The sequence below is a fragment of the Sturnira hondurensis genome, unplaced genomic scaffold, assembly GCF_014824575.4.
Source record: "Sturnira hondurensis isolate 20B ecotype Veracruz unplaced genomic scaffold, ASM1482457v3 Scaffold0006413, whole genome shotgun sequence".
Classification (NCBI taxonomy): domain Eukaryota; kingdom Metazoa; phylum Chordata; class Mammalia; order Chiroptera; family Phyllostomidae; genus Sturnira; species Sturnira hondurensis.
The window spans coordinates 29,145,849-29,162,625 of NW_028079044.1; the positions used below are offsets into that span (position 1 = coordinate 29,145,849).

Sequence of the window (16,777 nt, forward strand, 5' to 3'; positions counted from 1 at the left end):
ATCCCTCCTAAAATAATTATTCCCTGCGAGATTTTTTCACTTTAGAAGAGGAAGCCAAGATTTATTCTTCTGTTCCCTCTCAGATTGAGGTGTAAACTGTTTTTGAATTAGGTAGCAAGGTCCCATTAAGCGCTTGCTTTCTGGCTTACTGGAGAGAAATTTGTTTCTTGACAGAGTCTCAAATTCTTTTTTAATGGATGGAATATAAATAGACGCTTTACAAATATTAGTTAAAATTTGAGAAGCGGGGTGAGAGAGAAGTCATAAATCATAGTTCCTATTATTGTTTCTATTATTTTGTTAATTATTTTTATTTATAATACCAGTTCTCTTCCATAAAATTGAATAGAGATAAAATCTCCTACATGGCCTTTCTTTCCAAGGCCTTAAAAATTAATAAAGATACATCATTTTAAGGTGGCTTTCTGCTCCATTAAATATTTAAGCTCTGGAAACAATTTGCTTTTGATTAAGTCAAATTTACATTCAACATTAAGCCCTGTGTTTTCCTTGGAAAAGTTACTCAGCCCTATTTCAGAGACATTCTGTCCCTTCTTAGTTCTCCCCACTTCGCTCTCCCAACCCTGTCAGCATGGTGAGGTGCTGTGAGAGTTTGACACAGTTAGCACAGTTTGACTGGGAGGTCATCGCCCGCCTCTTGCATCCAATAGGCTCTCTCGGTGACTTAATCACATTTCCTTCATGGATGATTTTCTTTATCACTATTCAGTCATTCATCTTAATGAGCCGGAGTAGTGAGCTGCAAAAAGGATGAATGTACCCAGGGATGTGTGAGACAGTCCTCTGGTGTCCAAGAAGAAATATTTGAATTTTTATTTATTTTATGTCATTATTTTAATTTCTATTTTATATATTCATAAATGTATACAATATTAAGACAACAGTATAGTAATACATGCCTGTAATTAATAAATATGTGCATATAATGGGATGCATAATTTAAAATATTCACTTATAGATATAAAAAGCAGGGTAGCCTTTGAGGTGTAAATCCCACCTAGAAGGAAGTCCAGCTTCCATTTCTACCTCACATTTAGCAGCCAACTCACATAGAAATAATTTTACAATGCATTAAAAGAACTGATAAATGTCAAATAGGCAAGTATATACTTTTTGTACATTAGAAAGTAACTTGATAGAGTGTAATTATAATTGCTCATTAGCTAAATTATATGAATGTGAAGTTGTGAACATCACAATACACTAAGTTTTTTTGTACAATAAGACTTCTGTAGTATGAGTGAATAGTATATGGAATGTTATTGGTTAATTAGCATTTGGAAGGTTTCCAGTAGGGCAGTATATTTAAAAATTAGAAATAAATATTTCTATAATCTGGTTTTATTTAGATTTTGAGAAAGATCAAGTTTTTAATTATTATAGAAAAATTTCAGATTTATTGAACTGTTGCTATTAAGTCATACATATAACATGATATAATTATACAATTTATACATTTTAATCATAATTTTAAAGATTATGATATCTTATGTATGATAAATTTGTGGCAAAAATTCATTTGACCCTTTTCCAGAGAAATTTCACATCAATAATTTTATGGCAAACTGAAAATAAAAGTTTACATAAGTTAGTATATTCTAATTTTTTTCCTAGTGATAAAAACAAGAGAAGAACTAAAACTGTAAAGAAAACATTGGAACCCAAATGGAACCAAACGTTCATTTATTCTCCAGTCCACCGAAGAGAATTTCGGGAACGAATGCTGGAAATTACCCTTTGGGATCAAGCTCGAGTTCGGGAGGAAGAAAGCGAATTCTTAGGAGAGGTATCTGGAATTACTTTAAAGCTTAGGCTGTTCGTGTCACCCTGCATACATCTGCATATATGACTGTCAGTGACACTTATGTTTTGAATATATGAAAAGTAAACATAATTTCTTTAATGGAATGAATTTAATTGCTGCTTTCACCCCTGGCTGGTATAGCTCAGTGGATTGAGCACGGGCCTGTGAACCAGACAATCATGGTTCGATTCCCAGTCAGGGCACATGCCTGGGTTGCAGGCCAGTTCCCGGCAGGGGCCAGTTCCCAGCAGGGGATGCACAAGAAACAACCATACATTGATGTTTCTCTTCCTCTCTCCTTCCCTTCCCCTCTAAAGATAAATAAATAAAATATTTTTAAAAATAATTGCTGCTTTAAGATAAAACTTATAATGTCATAAAAAACAGGTGTCACTCTGTGATAATTTTTGCATTCTTATTGTAGAGGTCTCATTGTTGAGTAAGAGGTTGGTTTGTATTTCACTAAGTTACTGTTTTATAATATGTGCATATCATTAGTTTACTGAACCAACTGTACTACTTTTAGCTCAATCATTTATTCCTGTATTTTTTAAGCCTTTTATTATACCCATAATATGCTAGGGACTGATGCTTCAAAGGTGAATACAGCATGTTACTTCCTTCAAGGAATTTATAGTCCACTGGGGATACAGATGAGTGACTAGGCAGTTGGAACATAGTATGCAGGTGCTGTTACGGGGTGATGCAATAGGAATATGTATTTGCTCTACAGAGAAAGCAGAATTTAGCAAAGTCAAGGAGAGTGAAATTTCAGTAGAAGACATAAGACATCAGAGTTGAGAGGCTCTTGAACAACCGTGTTGAAATTGGAAGAGAAATTGATAAGAAATGAGTCTTGCAGGTTAAATGCTAAAAAGTATGGGTTTTACCTTGTGGGTAATTGGGACCAATGATAGATTTTAAAAGAGAATGGCTTCACTGCATTTGTTTTAGAGAAAAATACTTTTAAGGTAATGTGGAGAATGAATTAATTGGAGAGGGGCAAGATGAGAGGCAGTTCTCCAGCTATTAACACACTAAGTTATCTTCTTTCAGCACTTTCAGTATGATTGGTTTTACTAATTAAATGGTAACTTCTTGAGAAAACCAAAAAACCATAGAAATATTAAATTGAACATCAGCAGCTAAGGAATCAAAGAATAGTAAATCAGTTGCACAAAGCAAAATCTAGGACAACTCTCTGGGCCTGCGTTTATGATACTTCTGCTTCTTAACCTGAGTCCTTAAGCAAGTTATTAAATCTATTTCTGCTTCAGTTTCCTCTTCAACCAATTGGGAATGATAGTAGTATGCAACTCAGGGTTAATGAGGATTAAATAAGTGTGTGTGTGTGAACATTTGGATTACGGTGCCTATAATTTTGAAAACGACTAGGGAAAATTTAGGAAGAATGAAAGAACTTAGCTGTTTTACTTTGTTAACCCCCACAGCTAATAACGATTTCTTGTCACGGAGCAGTTCTCATGTACCTAAGTAAGAGCACTGTCATGTTTGCTCGTGGCCCTTAAAATAAAAAGTGCCATTTATTTTTATGGACTGGTTTCCTTTTTAAATGTATTAAACATTTATATTATAAAATCCATATTGTATAGTATGGGTAATTTTAAAAGTGCACTTTTCCTGTTTTGATTCCTTAGCAGCATGAATGTTGAATACAGAGTTTTATTTGAGTCTGCCCCTCATCTGCCAGCTGATGTGAGCCTAGACGAGTTTTAAACCTTCAACCCTTGACAGTTTTTATCTGTAAAAGTTGACTAGCAAGACCAACCCAGGAGTTTTTTCTGAAAATTAAGATAACAAATAATATGGTTTTTAATGCATCTTAAACCACTTCTAATTTGGTTTTTATCTCCTCATTTAGAATTTTTTAAAAGGCTAAATTAATGGATGAAAATGGAAATACTTTTTAAATTATGAAATGATGTACATATATCAGTTGTTATTACAGACTTCTAATAATGAGTGCTATTTCTGTTGTAGCAATTCAACAGCCTCTAGGAGGTGGTTGATCAAGGGTCTACAAAATAAATAAAATAAACATTTTATTTATTGTCAAAATAAAATAATTGACAATAATCAATTTAATTATTGTCAAAACATGAAAAAATTTGCAACATGACTTTGCTTTTGATTTCACAGTATTACTATTAGCATTAATTTGAAAGTTGTGAGACCATTTAAGGGAATTTCTGTATTACTGGTATATAACAGTTTTTTATCTCTTGGCTCTGTAGATTTTGATTGAATTAGAAACAGCGTTATTAGATGACGAGCCGCACTGGTACAAACTTCAGACTCATGACGTCTCGTCGTTGCCGCTCCCCCGCCCTTCTCCTCATATGCCGCGGCGGCAGGTCCACGGAGAGAGCCCCACGCGGAGGTTGCAGAGTGAGTCTTCAGTAAAATTTGTCCTATCTTATTGAATTATCTTGACTGCTATATGTGACATAAAACTTGAAGATACCATTGTGGGTATTAACATGTATTTCAGTGTTTTCATAGCTTTTATTGATGCTTTTAAATTGTTTGAGACACTAAAATGTTATACCTATAATATTCACTCACTATAGTATGACTCCAAATGAAACACAGTTATTTTTTACTTTTGGCTCTTAGAATCTTAAATATGTGAAAAAGATAAGTAGTATAGTAGAATTTGGTCATGTAGCTATAGATACTTGAAATTATGATTTCCACCTTCCTTGTGCCAAGTATTTTATGAATATGTGAGATAGTAAGTATAGCGTAGAGTTTGAAACCACGACTGTGTACTTACGCAGATGGCCCTGAGTTTAAATTTTGATTCTCTCATTTGAGAGCTGTATGACTTGAGGTAGGTCATCTATATTTCGTCATTTAAAAAATGAAAAAATGCCTTCTTTACAGGATGGTTATAAGAGTTAATGTCAGAAATATAAACTGATTTTGTTGTTGTTATTGTTGTTGTTAGTGGTGGCATTTTACTCTGAATTATACATAACCCAAACCATAAAATGGAATTAGAGCAATCCAGAGAATCTTAAAGAAAATTCAGAAGTGTTTTCCATTTGAAAATTTTTGGCTTACTGATCTTACAACTCAAGTTTTTTCCTATGTGTCTGATATTGGGAGGTGAGATGGATGCTTGTTGCTTTGGATAGTGGTCATGGGATAATTTCATCTGCGTGGAGTCAACCCATTCCAGGTTTAGCAACATTGTTGTCCAGCAGCGGAGAGCTGATTGACATTAACCAGATTTCAGAAGCGTAAATTTATAAGCATAGACGTCATACCATGTGTCAATCATGGGAAGTACACCTGCATGTAGCAAATTGAGGACTAAATAGTTGAATAGAGGACTAAATTATACATCATTCAGCTATTAGATGAATAGAGAATTAGAGTAAAGAATTGTCTTCTCTTTTTTTAAATGTTCTTGCACATGACTAGGATTTTATTTTCATCAGATACAGTCTTTCACACTTGGGTGGTATTAATGGAGCACTAATTTTACAGCATTCATTTTTTTAGCCTCCTCACATAACAAACACCCACCCGTGCTTATTTGCAATTGCCATTACAGTATCATTTGTTGTCATAATTTACTAATTATATTACCATAAATTTTATGTGTATTAATTTAGAGTGTCCAATCTTTTTGGATACTGTACTCAGTACAGTTGTCCCTAAATCACAATGTAGGATGATGGGTTACTATGTGAAAGCTACTAGTTAACTCACTGTGTACTAATTTTTATGGTTTAACTTTATAGGCTGCTGTGATGGCCAGCATTGCTCTTTCGTACAAGATTGGCCTTACCTCCATTTCCTTCAGCTGTTATTGCAGTAAAGAGTAGGCTTGATGACTCTCAATATCTGATTATCTGCCAACAGTTTTCATTATTTTTTCCTTCCTAGCTAGTTAAGAATAGTGTATGTAAGGAACAATGAGAAGAGAGTACTTTCTAGGTAACTGTATGTATTATGGATTCACATGCAATTAATTCAGTCATTTTGCAGCTTTTAACGTTTTCCATCATCAAGTGGCTATTGTTGTTTAATCATAATAATAGCTTTATGTTGTACAATGTCAGAATAAAATTAATTCTCAATATTTGAACATATGGCTAAATTTGGTGTTTTACACCTAAAATGTTATCATAATTTATTAGCTATGTAAATCTGAAGATAGGTAAAAATAGGTACATAAACATAAGAGAAACGAAGATTAGGAAATAATACTTAGGAATAGTCAAATTAAGGACATTACCATTGGCTAAGGATATAACAGTCATCAATGATAGATTCAGTTAGAGTATTAATACATAAATATATTATTTTAAAGATTTACTAATGACAGGAACCTTTTCTATGGTTTTTCTTTATAGAGAGAGTAAAATATTATATTCTTAATATGTTTTGTATTGTCTAAGATGATGGTTAACTTATTTGATGGTATATAATGTGTAAGTTTTTAAATGTGTAATAATCCCATATCTATTCCTTAAATCCATGTTTTGGTAATTTAATCTTTGAGGCTGTGAATGTCATTATGAGGCTATGACTCTTTTTAATGTACTTGATATTTACTGATATTTAAAGTGAATAAATGATAATGAAGGAATTCTTAAAGTGTTATTTCCACTCATGGTTTCCTATTTTAAATTTGTAGAATCAAATAGTTCAAAGCAGTTATTTCATTTACATGGACATTAATAATTTCTAATTTTCTTATGAGGAAATATATTAAAACCATTGTAAAAGTAATTGTTTCATGTAAATATTTTTTTAAAAATCTTTTAGAGATGGAAGTTCAGACAACTTTGATTATAAACTTTGAATGATTCCCCACATATAGGAATAGATAAACTGTTTGAAATACATGACTTCTTACAGTGTTATTTCTGCATGTAGTGAAATTAGAAGGTTTATGTATTTAAACATCACTAGAAATGGTCATATTCTCATTACTCAAAAGTCTGAAAGAAATTAGATGATGATAAATCAAAATTTTGGTGAGGAAGTAACATTTCCTACAACACTTTTCTTCAAGCTACTCTCGCTGACTTCCATCCCTGATGTTACTTTGATATTACCGAAGGCATGGAGGACTAGTGCGTATTTGGGAAAATGCATGAGGGAGACTGGAGCTAATTAAATACATCAAAGAGAAGTAAAGGCTGCTTTTAAAGATTGCAAAATATCTCCCATGTTTACATAATTTTATTTTTGATTCATTGATGAGAAATGTTACTCATTAACCTTACTGAAACATGGATCATTTTGGAAAGTGTAGGTTTTGTTTTATATTCTTTACTGTTTTCATTTAAAGTTGTATAGTGTCCTAAGGGGAAAATCTTCCTTTTTATGTAACTGAAGTTATTTATAAATTTATTACTTGATATTAATCATTGCCATAACATTTGAACTATTAAGGTTCAGCCAGAGATTTCTTTCATTTGATCCTTCATTTTTTCTTTGTCTCATATCAGCCAGATTCATCTTCTTAAATTCTCAGATGGAAGTTCTTTACTTAGTAAAATTGAATATTATCACCCTTTCACTTTTTAAAATAGAAAACATCCTGACTACTATATTTTCATTCAGCACCTTGACTATAAGTCTTCAAAGAAAAGTGAATTGAAACAAATTATTGAGACAAAACCAACATGATGCTGGTGAGAGAGGTATAAGATACAAGCCACATGATCTCATAGTACAGTTTTCTTAGAGTTTCAACTATTAGGGGGAATTTTTGGCTAACATTTCTTCTAATTCTCTACCCAATGGGCTTCTTTTTTTTCTCAGATGACACTTACATATACATATACATATCTCTTCACATTGTTCCACAGCTTATTGAGTCTCTGTTTACTTTTTAATCCTTTTTTGTCTTCAGGTTTGATTATTATATTTATTCACCTCATTTCAAGTTGACAGATATTTTCTCCTACACTGTCCAATTTTTGTAAAAACCATTCTTTGAATTATATTATCAAGTAAATTATTTTTTTAAAATATATTTTATTGATTATACCATTACAGTTGTTCTATTCCCCCCCTTCAATCCCTTCCACCGCACCCTCCCTCCCCCACCATTCTGCCCCCCTTAGTTTATAACCACGTGTCTCAAGTTCTTTGGATTCTATATTTCCCCCACTATTCTCACCCTCCCCCCTATCTATTTTCTACCTACCATCTATGCTATTTTCTGTGCCNAAACCATTCTGTGAATTATATTATCAAGTAAATTATATTTTTTCATTTTAAGTATTACATTTGGTGTTTTTTCCTTTTTTATGTTTTTTTCTTTTTTTATATTTGGTTTTCTTAGAAGTTTCTATATTCTTTCTGGAATTACCATTTTTATTATATATCTGTGTGTATGCATATACACATACATTTTAGATACATTAAATATATAATATACATTGAATATATGAGATATGTACATTGTCCTGTAAACTCTTTATATTATTGATAGTATTTATTTTGAAGCCTGCTAATTCCAACATTGTAGTCTTCTGTGGCTCTACTTATATTTCTCTTTCCTTCCTTTGAATATCACACACACACACACACACACATATACACATATGTATTATACATCTACTAATTTTTATTGTGTATCGGACATTGAATTTAATACATTTTAGAGATTCTATGTACATTTTGAAGAATGTTTTGTTTTATTTTAACAAACAGTGAAATTACTAAAGGACCATCTAAAGTCTATGAAACATATGTTAGGGCAGTTATATTTTTGTTCTGTCCATAGTTCTAAGGCATAATCCTTAATATGGTTTGTGGTTCTTATTTTTAAGGTATGAACTTCCTCTGTGAAGTGTAGGATGTTGGCCAAAATCCTGTAACACAGGGGGACTTAAACTCCAAACTCTGTATCCTGTGTATGGGGAAGTTGTTGAGATACCCTTGCAGCTCTTTTAGCCTTTCAGCTGTTGGCTTTCTGCTGGGTTTCCTGTTTTTCCTCTGCAGTTCACCATTCAGGCAAGGATTTGAGGGGCCATTGTCTGTAAGTTTTGGGTCCCTTCTTTTCTGGCTCCCTCCTTTCTAGTATTTGCCCCTCAATTCTAGCTGTTCTGACAACTCTGAACTCTGAAGTGTGGTTCCTCAGCCTGGTAGGACTGAGGCTTTTTGCTTGAGTTATAACTCCCCTGCGGTGAACCAAACTGGGATGGCCCTTAGAGGAAATACTGGTTAAAATATATGCATTCTTTATTTCAAAGCTCATATCACCAATATCTGCCTACATTTGTTTGTTCTGTGGTATCTTTAAACAGCTTTTTATTGAAATATTTTGTCCAGAATTAATAATTATCACTGACAGGAGAGTTAGTCGGTTTAAACTATCAATTTCAGAAGCAGAGGGTGACATTTTTAATGAAATTTTTACTGAAGTGTAGCATTCATACAGAAGTGTGTATGTATCATAAATATACATCTGGATGAGTTTACACAAAGTATGCTCTGTAAGTAGCACTGTGGTCAGGAAATGGAGCATTGCTAGCATCCCACCAGCTCTTTGCTCTCTTCCAATGATCATTCCCCCCACCAAGGTGTAACAACTGTGCTGTCTTCAAGTACCACAGAATAGCTTTGCTCATCATTTCACTTGAGATAAATGGAATACTCACACATATGTGAATTTTATAGAAATGGGATTACACAACATATTACTCTTTCACATCTGGCTTTTTTCCTTACCTTTGTGTTTGTGAGGTTCATCAATATTGTTTGTAATTGCAATTTGTTGTCATTGCTGTATGCAGTTTCTTTTGATAAATGTATAATAGTTTCTCCTATTTTTAGATATGCTGTAAAAGCTGTTTGTCCAAGTCAGTTTTTACGCCCAGCTCAGAGGTAGTAACTGTACGAAGGAGTTACTCATCTTGGCTTTCAAGTCCGAACTAACCTATTTACAAATTTTGACATAGTGTTGTTTAGTAGCAGCCTTCCTAGAAGGTTCTAATGTGTAAGTAGCTAAAAATCACTAGCTTTGAGAATTAAATTGTTTAATTCATGTTTTAAAATGTACAGTTTATTCCTAGTTTGCTTTTAAATTTTGGCTGTTCCTAAAAGTGCTTTTGGGAACATTGTTTCACATACATTTTTGTTAATCATATATGTTCATTTTGCTGTGAAAGTATCTAATAGTAAAATAGATGGGTAATAGGCTATGAATAATTGTTAAAGTTTCCCACAGCTGTATCAATTTATACTTCCTGGATCACTGAATGAAGGTTTTTGAGTTTCTCTACATTCTTACTTTATATTTGGTAACTTTATATACACATTCAGGTGGATGTGCAGTGTTATCTCATTGTGGCTTTAATTTGCATTTCTCTAATAATTTTTTCTAATAATCTCTTCATAGGTTAATTGACTATTTATATATTATTTTCTTTTACAGAGAGCTTAGTCAGATTTCTTGCCAGTTTTTTTGTGTTCTGTCTTTTTAATTGATTTGTAAGCATTTCCATTTTTTAATTATAGATTTCAAATCTTTATAAGATCAATGTATTGCAGATGTATTTTCTATAGCTCGGCTCTCCAGTCTTTAATGGGATTTTTAATCAACAAAAATTTTTAATTTTAATGTATTTTAGTTTTTGGTTTTTTTCTTTAGCATTACTGCCTTTCTGGTTTGATCTATAAAAGAAAAAATATTTATCTTCTTGGAGATCACATAATATGTTCCTATGTTTTTTTTCTAGAATCATTTTTTTCCTTTATATCTGTAATTCACATGGGATTGATTTTTGTATATTGTGTGAGGTAGGGATCAAAACTTGTTCAATGTTTATTTGAAAGACTATGTACATGTAGTGAAACTTCTGAACTTTATTCCTTTTTCTTTTTTGATGTCAGTCTTTTAAAAGAATTTTAATTTTTTACAATATTCATTTATTCCTTTTTATTAAGTTGATCAGGGTGACACTGGTTAACAAAATTACACAGGTTTCAGGTGCACAGTTCCACAACACACCTCAAGTCAAGTTTCCATTTGCCCCCACTCTACAGTTTACATTACAGTTTATATTCCGTGTTAATATTTTGTATCAGTTTCAGTTGCATAGCATAGTGATCAGCCAATCGTATGCTTTGCAGAGTGTTTTCCCCGATATTTCTGTATCCGATGGGCACCATACATAGTTATTACAATATTATTAACTCTATTTTCTATGCTGTATTTTACATCCCCATGACTTCTGTAACTTGCAATCTGTACTTCTCAATGCCTTCACCTTTTTTATGCAGCCTCCACATCCCTATTGAAAGTGGATTCAAAGGAACAAAAAACAGGACAAATAGAATGTGAACAGCAAGTTAATAGATGTAAATGAAACAACCCAATGATCATACTAAATGTAAATAACCAAAATACCTCCAATGAAGAGGCAGAAATTGAAAGGTTGCATTTTTTAAAAGGCAAAAGGAGCTATTTACTGCCTATAAGAAGCCCATTTAAAATACAAAAAGAGAGAGGTTTAATGGAAAAGATATACAACAGTAAAACTAATGAAAAGAAATATGGAATGTGTGCATTAATGTCATACAAATTATATTAAAGCAAAGAATATTAACAAGGATAAAGGAGATTATGTTGTAATAGTAAAAGGATAAATTGATCCAAGAGAATATCAGTTTTAAACATTTAATAACAGAGATTTGAATTGCTTGGAGAAAAATTTATGAGAGATTGTTAGGCTGCATTAAAAAAAAAAAGGCAAGACCCATGACAGTATTTCAAAAAGCTCAATAAAACTGACATACATTTAACTAGTCTGACCAAGACACCTTGAATCAGTAAGTCGTTCTACATCTACTGAAAAAATAGAATGAATAATTTAAAATATTCCCACAAAGGAAATACCAGGCCATGATAGTTTTTGACAGGTTCCATCAAAATTTCAAAAAGCAAATTTTTTACAACCTTACACAAATTCTCCCAGAGAATTTTTAAAAAATGAATTAATTCTGATTTTCTCATTTGGGCAGTAGAACTATAAATAAAAATGCAAAGTCCTTAATGAAATATCACTAAATTTAAGAAACTTGCCTCAATCTGATAAAATGTAACTTCACCAGATATAATTTTTAGTGGAGAAATATTAGAAAAATTTTATTAAAATCAGAATTTAGAAGAGAATGTAAAATTTCTCTGTTTATTTCCAGTATTGTACCTATCGGCATAGAAAGATAAGAAAAATAAAGAAAAACTCATTAAGATTGGGAAGAAAGATTGTTTACATAGAAAAATTCAAATTAAACTACAATAAATATATTAGAAGTAAAAAAAATGAGATAGAGACAAACATTATGGTCAATATTATTTTACAATAAAATTATATTTCTTTACATGAGTGATTAGGACAGAAAACATACTTTTAACAGGATTTTGTATAGCAATGGAAATCATAAGATACAAAAGATAAAGCCAATAAATGTGGAAAGTTTGAATGACCAAAATTAGAAATTTCATAGATATTTAAGTGGAGAGAATGCCTTGTGATGTCTAATAATACAGTGTTATACGACAAGCTACATTTTTATCAATTGAGGAACTGATTGACAGCAGTTAAAATAAAAATTTCAGCATGATTTCTTTGTACAGTTTGACAGCCTAATCTAAAATTGATATGGAAGAGCAAAGGGATAAAATCCAGGGTATGATGGATTTGCTTTTCAGTAGTATAATGTTGTAATAACAAAGATAGTTATTGGTTTATGGATAGACAGCCTGTGTGAGAAAAAAATAGAGCATCAAACACCATAGCAGATAGGATACATTTACTTTTATGACAGGTTTTAAACTCATAAGAGAATATAAAAGAATATCTCTCTGCTCATAAGCTTTGAAGAAATTTTATAAACAGAACACTGAAGATACTTTTTTAAAAGTATGTTTTATTGATTATTCAATTACAGTTGTTTCATTTTTTCTACCCTTAATCTCTCTCTGACCTGTACCCCCTTCTCTCTGCCCTGTACCCCCCTTCCCTCCAGCACTCACCCTTTAGTTCATGTCCCTTTGTTGTACATATAAGTTCTTTAACTTCTCCATTTCCTGTACTATTCTTAACCTACCCCTGTCTATTTTCTGCCTACCATTTATGCTTCTTATTCCCTGTAGTTCTCCCCCCATTCTCTCCCCTCTCCCTACCCACTAATATCCCTCCATGTCATCTCCATTTCTGTGATTCTGTTCCTGTTCTAGTTGTTTGCTTAGTTTGTTTTTGTTTTTAGGTTTGGTTGTTGATAGTTGTGAGTTTGTTGTCATTTTACTCTTCATAGTTTTGATCTTCTTCTTTTTCATAGGTAAGCCCCTTTAACATTTCATATAATAATAGCTTGGTGATGATGAACTCCTTTAACTTTCTCTTATGTGGGAAGCACTTTATCTGCCCTTCCATTCTAAATGAAAGTTTTGCTGGATAGAGTATTCTAGGATATAGGTCCTTGCCTTTCATGACTTGGAATACTTCTTTCCAGCCCCTTCTTGCCTGCAAAGTTTCTTTTGAGACATCAGCTGACAGTCTTATGGGCACTCCTTTGTAGGTAACTGTCTCCTTTTTTCTTGCTGCATCGAAGATTCTCTCCTTGTCTTTAATCTTGGATAATTTAATTATGGTGTCATGCAACTGGAACCCTGGGTTGTGTGGTCTGTCTTACTCCCTAGTTTTTTCTTGTGGTTTATCCACACTTGAACGTAGGACCTCCCAATTCACCAGCCACCGCTTTGTCCTGCAACCTCTCTGCCCGGGTTCCCCATCTCTTATTGGTCTGGATGAAAGTTTCTTCTTTAACTCGTGGGTTGTTGGACTCCACACAGTCCATTTTCTGGCAGTTCTGATTGTTTTTTGTTTTTAAGTTGATTATTACCCTTCTTTTCATTGTGCAAGAAGTGAAGTGTCTGCTTATGCCTCCATCATGGCCTGAACCTCATGGTTATTTGAAAACACTTCCTTTAAAAGAGAAGATCAGTACATTCAATGACATTAAACTTTACTTCTTGAATTCATCAGACTGTGAAAAGATAACATCCAAACAAAAAAATTGAAATATATTTAACCTCTATAATTAATAGCAATATAGATCAAGATTTCCATCAGGAGAGTAACCAGTAAGATTTGGAAGGAATAAACATTTATAATCCACATACATTCTCTATCCTCAACTCCAAGCTTGCATGCACACAGACCACTCACAAAAGCTGATAAAATGAACTTAACTTTTATTGGTGTCATTGTTACCTTATACCAGAAGCCAGTGCAATTCTCGACCAATTTCAAAATCGTGATCGTTATGCTTTGTAATATATGCAGCATATGAAACTAATTATTATCCTGTTCTTGAACATTTACAAGGTGAAACCTTGATAGAAATGTAACAGTTCTTCTTAACTCTCTTAATAGCTCCATCTGTGTTACCCTTCCTCACTCCTGAGTCTGTTTAGAACGCATGTCATAATTCTGTAAGTCCTTTATGCCACTGCTCTTGGGCTGTTGTCAGATAACTGTAGCTTGCAAATTATTTAGAGTTATGAAAGCTTCATATTTTGATTAGGTATAAAGTTTAGGAACATAAGGATATAGAAGGAAGATAGTGAGGCCATTCAGTGAGACCACATGATAAAAACAGATTTCTTCTACCTAAACATTAAAAGGAGAAAAATAAGAATTCAGTTCCTGGCAACAAAGGCTCTTCCTTTCCCAAGAGGGTAAGGATTCAAACAAAGAAAAAAAAGTATGTAGGGTATTTCTATTAATTGAGGGCATCTGTGGGATGTTTAAATATTGCTGTTTTAGACATCTTTGCTCTTTTAGACATAGAGAGCTCACAATATGAGCTCTCAATGTTTCATAAACCTACAGGAAAACATTTATTTTCTGATAACTGGCTTTAGTCTGTTTAATGAACAACATGTAATGCAAATAGATAAAACAAGTTATTTTTTTGAAATAGCAACACTTTTTATTTATCACTAAAAGTATTCTTTTATTAAATGCTTTAATTAATTCTATTGTTGAGTGAACCTATTGCTAAGACACATGCAGAGAGAAGAGATATTAACAAGTAAAATATAACATATTTATATATGTGGTGTATTCCATGTTTAAGTTTGGAGATGGTCTGCTTTAGCTAGAGAAGTTCTGCTTAATTTAGATCACTGCTTTTTGCCAGACTATGATTAACATTTGAAAGTTTTGTTACAGGTTCGTTTTGCAATGAAAACACACACATGGAGCTTCTGAATTATAATAATTTTTACTGTTCTATCTTAGGCTGTTTCTTAGAAAAACATAATACAGCTCAAAATCTAGATGTATTTGTCAGTTTGTGGATGGCTTATTTCAAATTTTCTTCTCAAAGCCATAGAAAACAGCTAAAGTAATAATTCAAAAGGGATGTTTGAGTTGTCTTAAATTATGCTTCCTCTCCCTGAGTGTGAAAAATAAATAATTGGGTATACTTAATTTATTAGACATGCATGTTAGAAAAAGATACATTAATGCTTTTGAAATAACATGTTGAAGTTTTGAAATTTACCTAGACTTAAGTGTGTTGGTCTAAAAGCATCTTAAACTTACTTGATTTAGCTACTTGACTTAGCTTTTGTCCAGTAGATTCTATCAATCAGTATCAAGACACTTACATATATTATTTGATATTTTATATTATTTCAAGCTTCAAGTCATTTAGGAGCTTTATCATGTATATCTCAAGAATAATATACCTGCATCATTAAATATGTATAAAAATATGTTTGTGAGCTCATAGTGACTTTTCTTCTCTTTAAGTTTGCTATTCTTAAATTCCATTCAAAGTCCTTTCATTTATTTTCAGGTTGGTGAGGGTATTTTTTTCATTAGTAGTCAGCAGTTTTAATCATTGCTGTTTGCTTTCTAGGGTCAAAGAGAATCAGTGATAGCGAAGTCTCTGACTACGACTGTGATGATGGAATTGGTGTAGTATCAGGTAAGAATTTCAAAATTATTTTATAGTAAAAAAGGAAGGAATTTATTATTATTTACTAGCAGATAGGTAGATAGATAAAATGAGAGAAATAACTTGTCTCCTCATCCCTTCAAAAACACCCTTATGGTAATTTAAACCCCTGAATAGGTACAGTTGCTGGAACATCTGGACCAATTGTTAGATTGAATATCCTTGTGGAAATATTCAGATAAGTGAATACTTATACATTTTCTATTTTAAACCACTAAATAGTAAGGAGTGCACTATAATTTTGAGGAGTTACTGTATAGTAATTGAAACTTCTTTATATACTGTGCTAACAGTGTGAGAAAGAATAAAATCTTTTTGACATCACCAGCATACCCAAATATGTCAAATATTTGAATAAGCTATTTTGAAAACTTTTTTCATTGTTGTTAAGTATCAGGTATAGTTACATTATGAACTTATTGTATTGTCCTTTAAAATATTTGCTAATTTGTTATTGTGCATTATCTGATGATTTAAAATTTAGATAAGTGACTATTTTTTTAAAATACTGGAAAAAATGTATATCACTGTACTCTTAATATTGTAAAAACGTTTCTCTTCTCCTTAAAAGGAAATTAGCCCAACAAATTTCAAGTGTATGACTATTTTTACCTTGAAGAAATATGTTCTGTTATATGTAAACCATGCTACAGTTGCATCAGTGATTGCTAAGAATTATTATTTTTTTGGCAATTTTTATCAGAGTTACATCAACATACTATCAGGGTATTACTTTTTAAAAATTAACTAATATCTTTTAGCACTTATTTTTTCACTAAGGGTGAACAATATATTAATGTACTATTGTAATAAATCACAATAAATGATATGAATTTACTGCACTAAGTCACTTCCATGTGTTATGGTTTGTGAATTAAACCTTTATAAAATGGTTTTGAAAAATATTTTCTCTTTACTCTA

At 32.2% G+C, this 16,777-nt stretch overlaps 1 protein-coding gene across 23 annotated transcripts in view; it reads left to right on the top strand.

Moving 5' to 3' along the window:
- Positions 1-16,777, top strand: part of RIMS2 (regulating synaptic membrane exocytosis 2) — a 464,240-nt gene that overhangs the window by 244,543 nt on the left and 202,920 nt on the right. For all 23 annotated transcript variants that reach the window (XM_037048350.1, XM_037048347.1, XM_037048351.1 and 20 more), the window contains 3 exons: positions 1,636-1,807; positions 4,081-4,234; positions 15,758-15,826. In XM_037048350.1, coding sequence (XP_036904245.1) covers positions 1,636-1,807; positions 4,081-4,234; positions 15,758-15,826 — 395 coding nt within the window. The remainder of the gene's footprint in view (positions 1-1,635; positions 1,808-4,080; positions 4,235-15,757; positions 15,827-16,777) is intronic.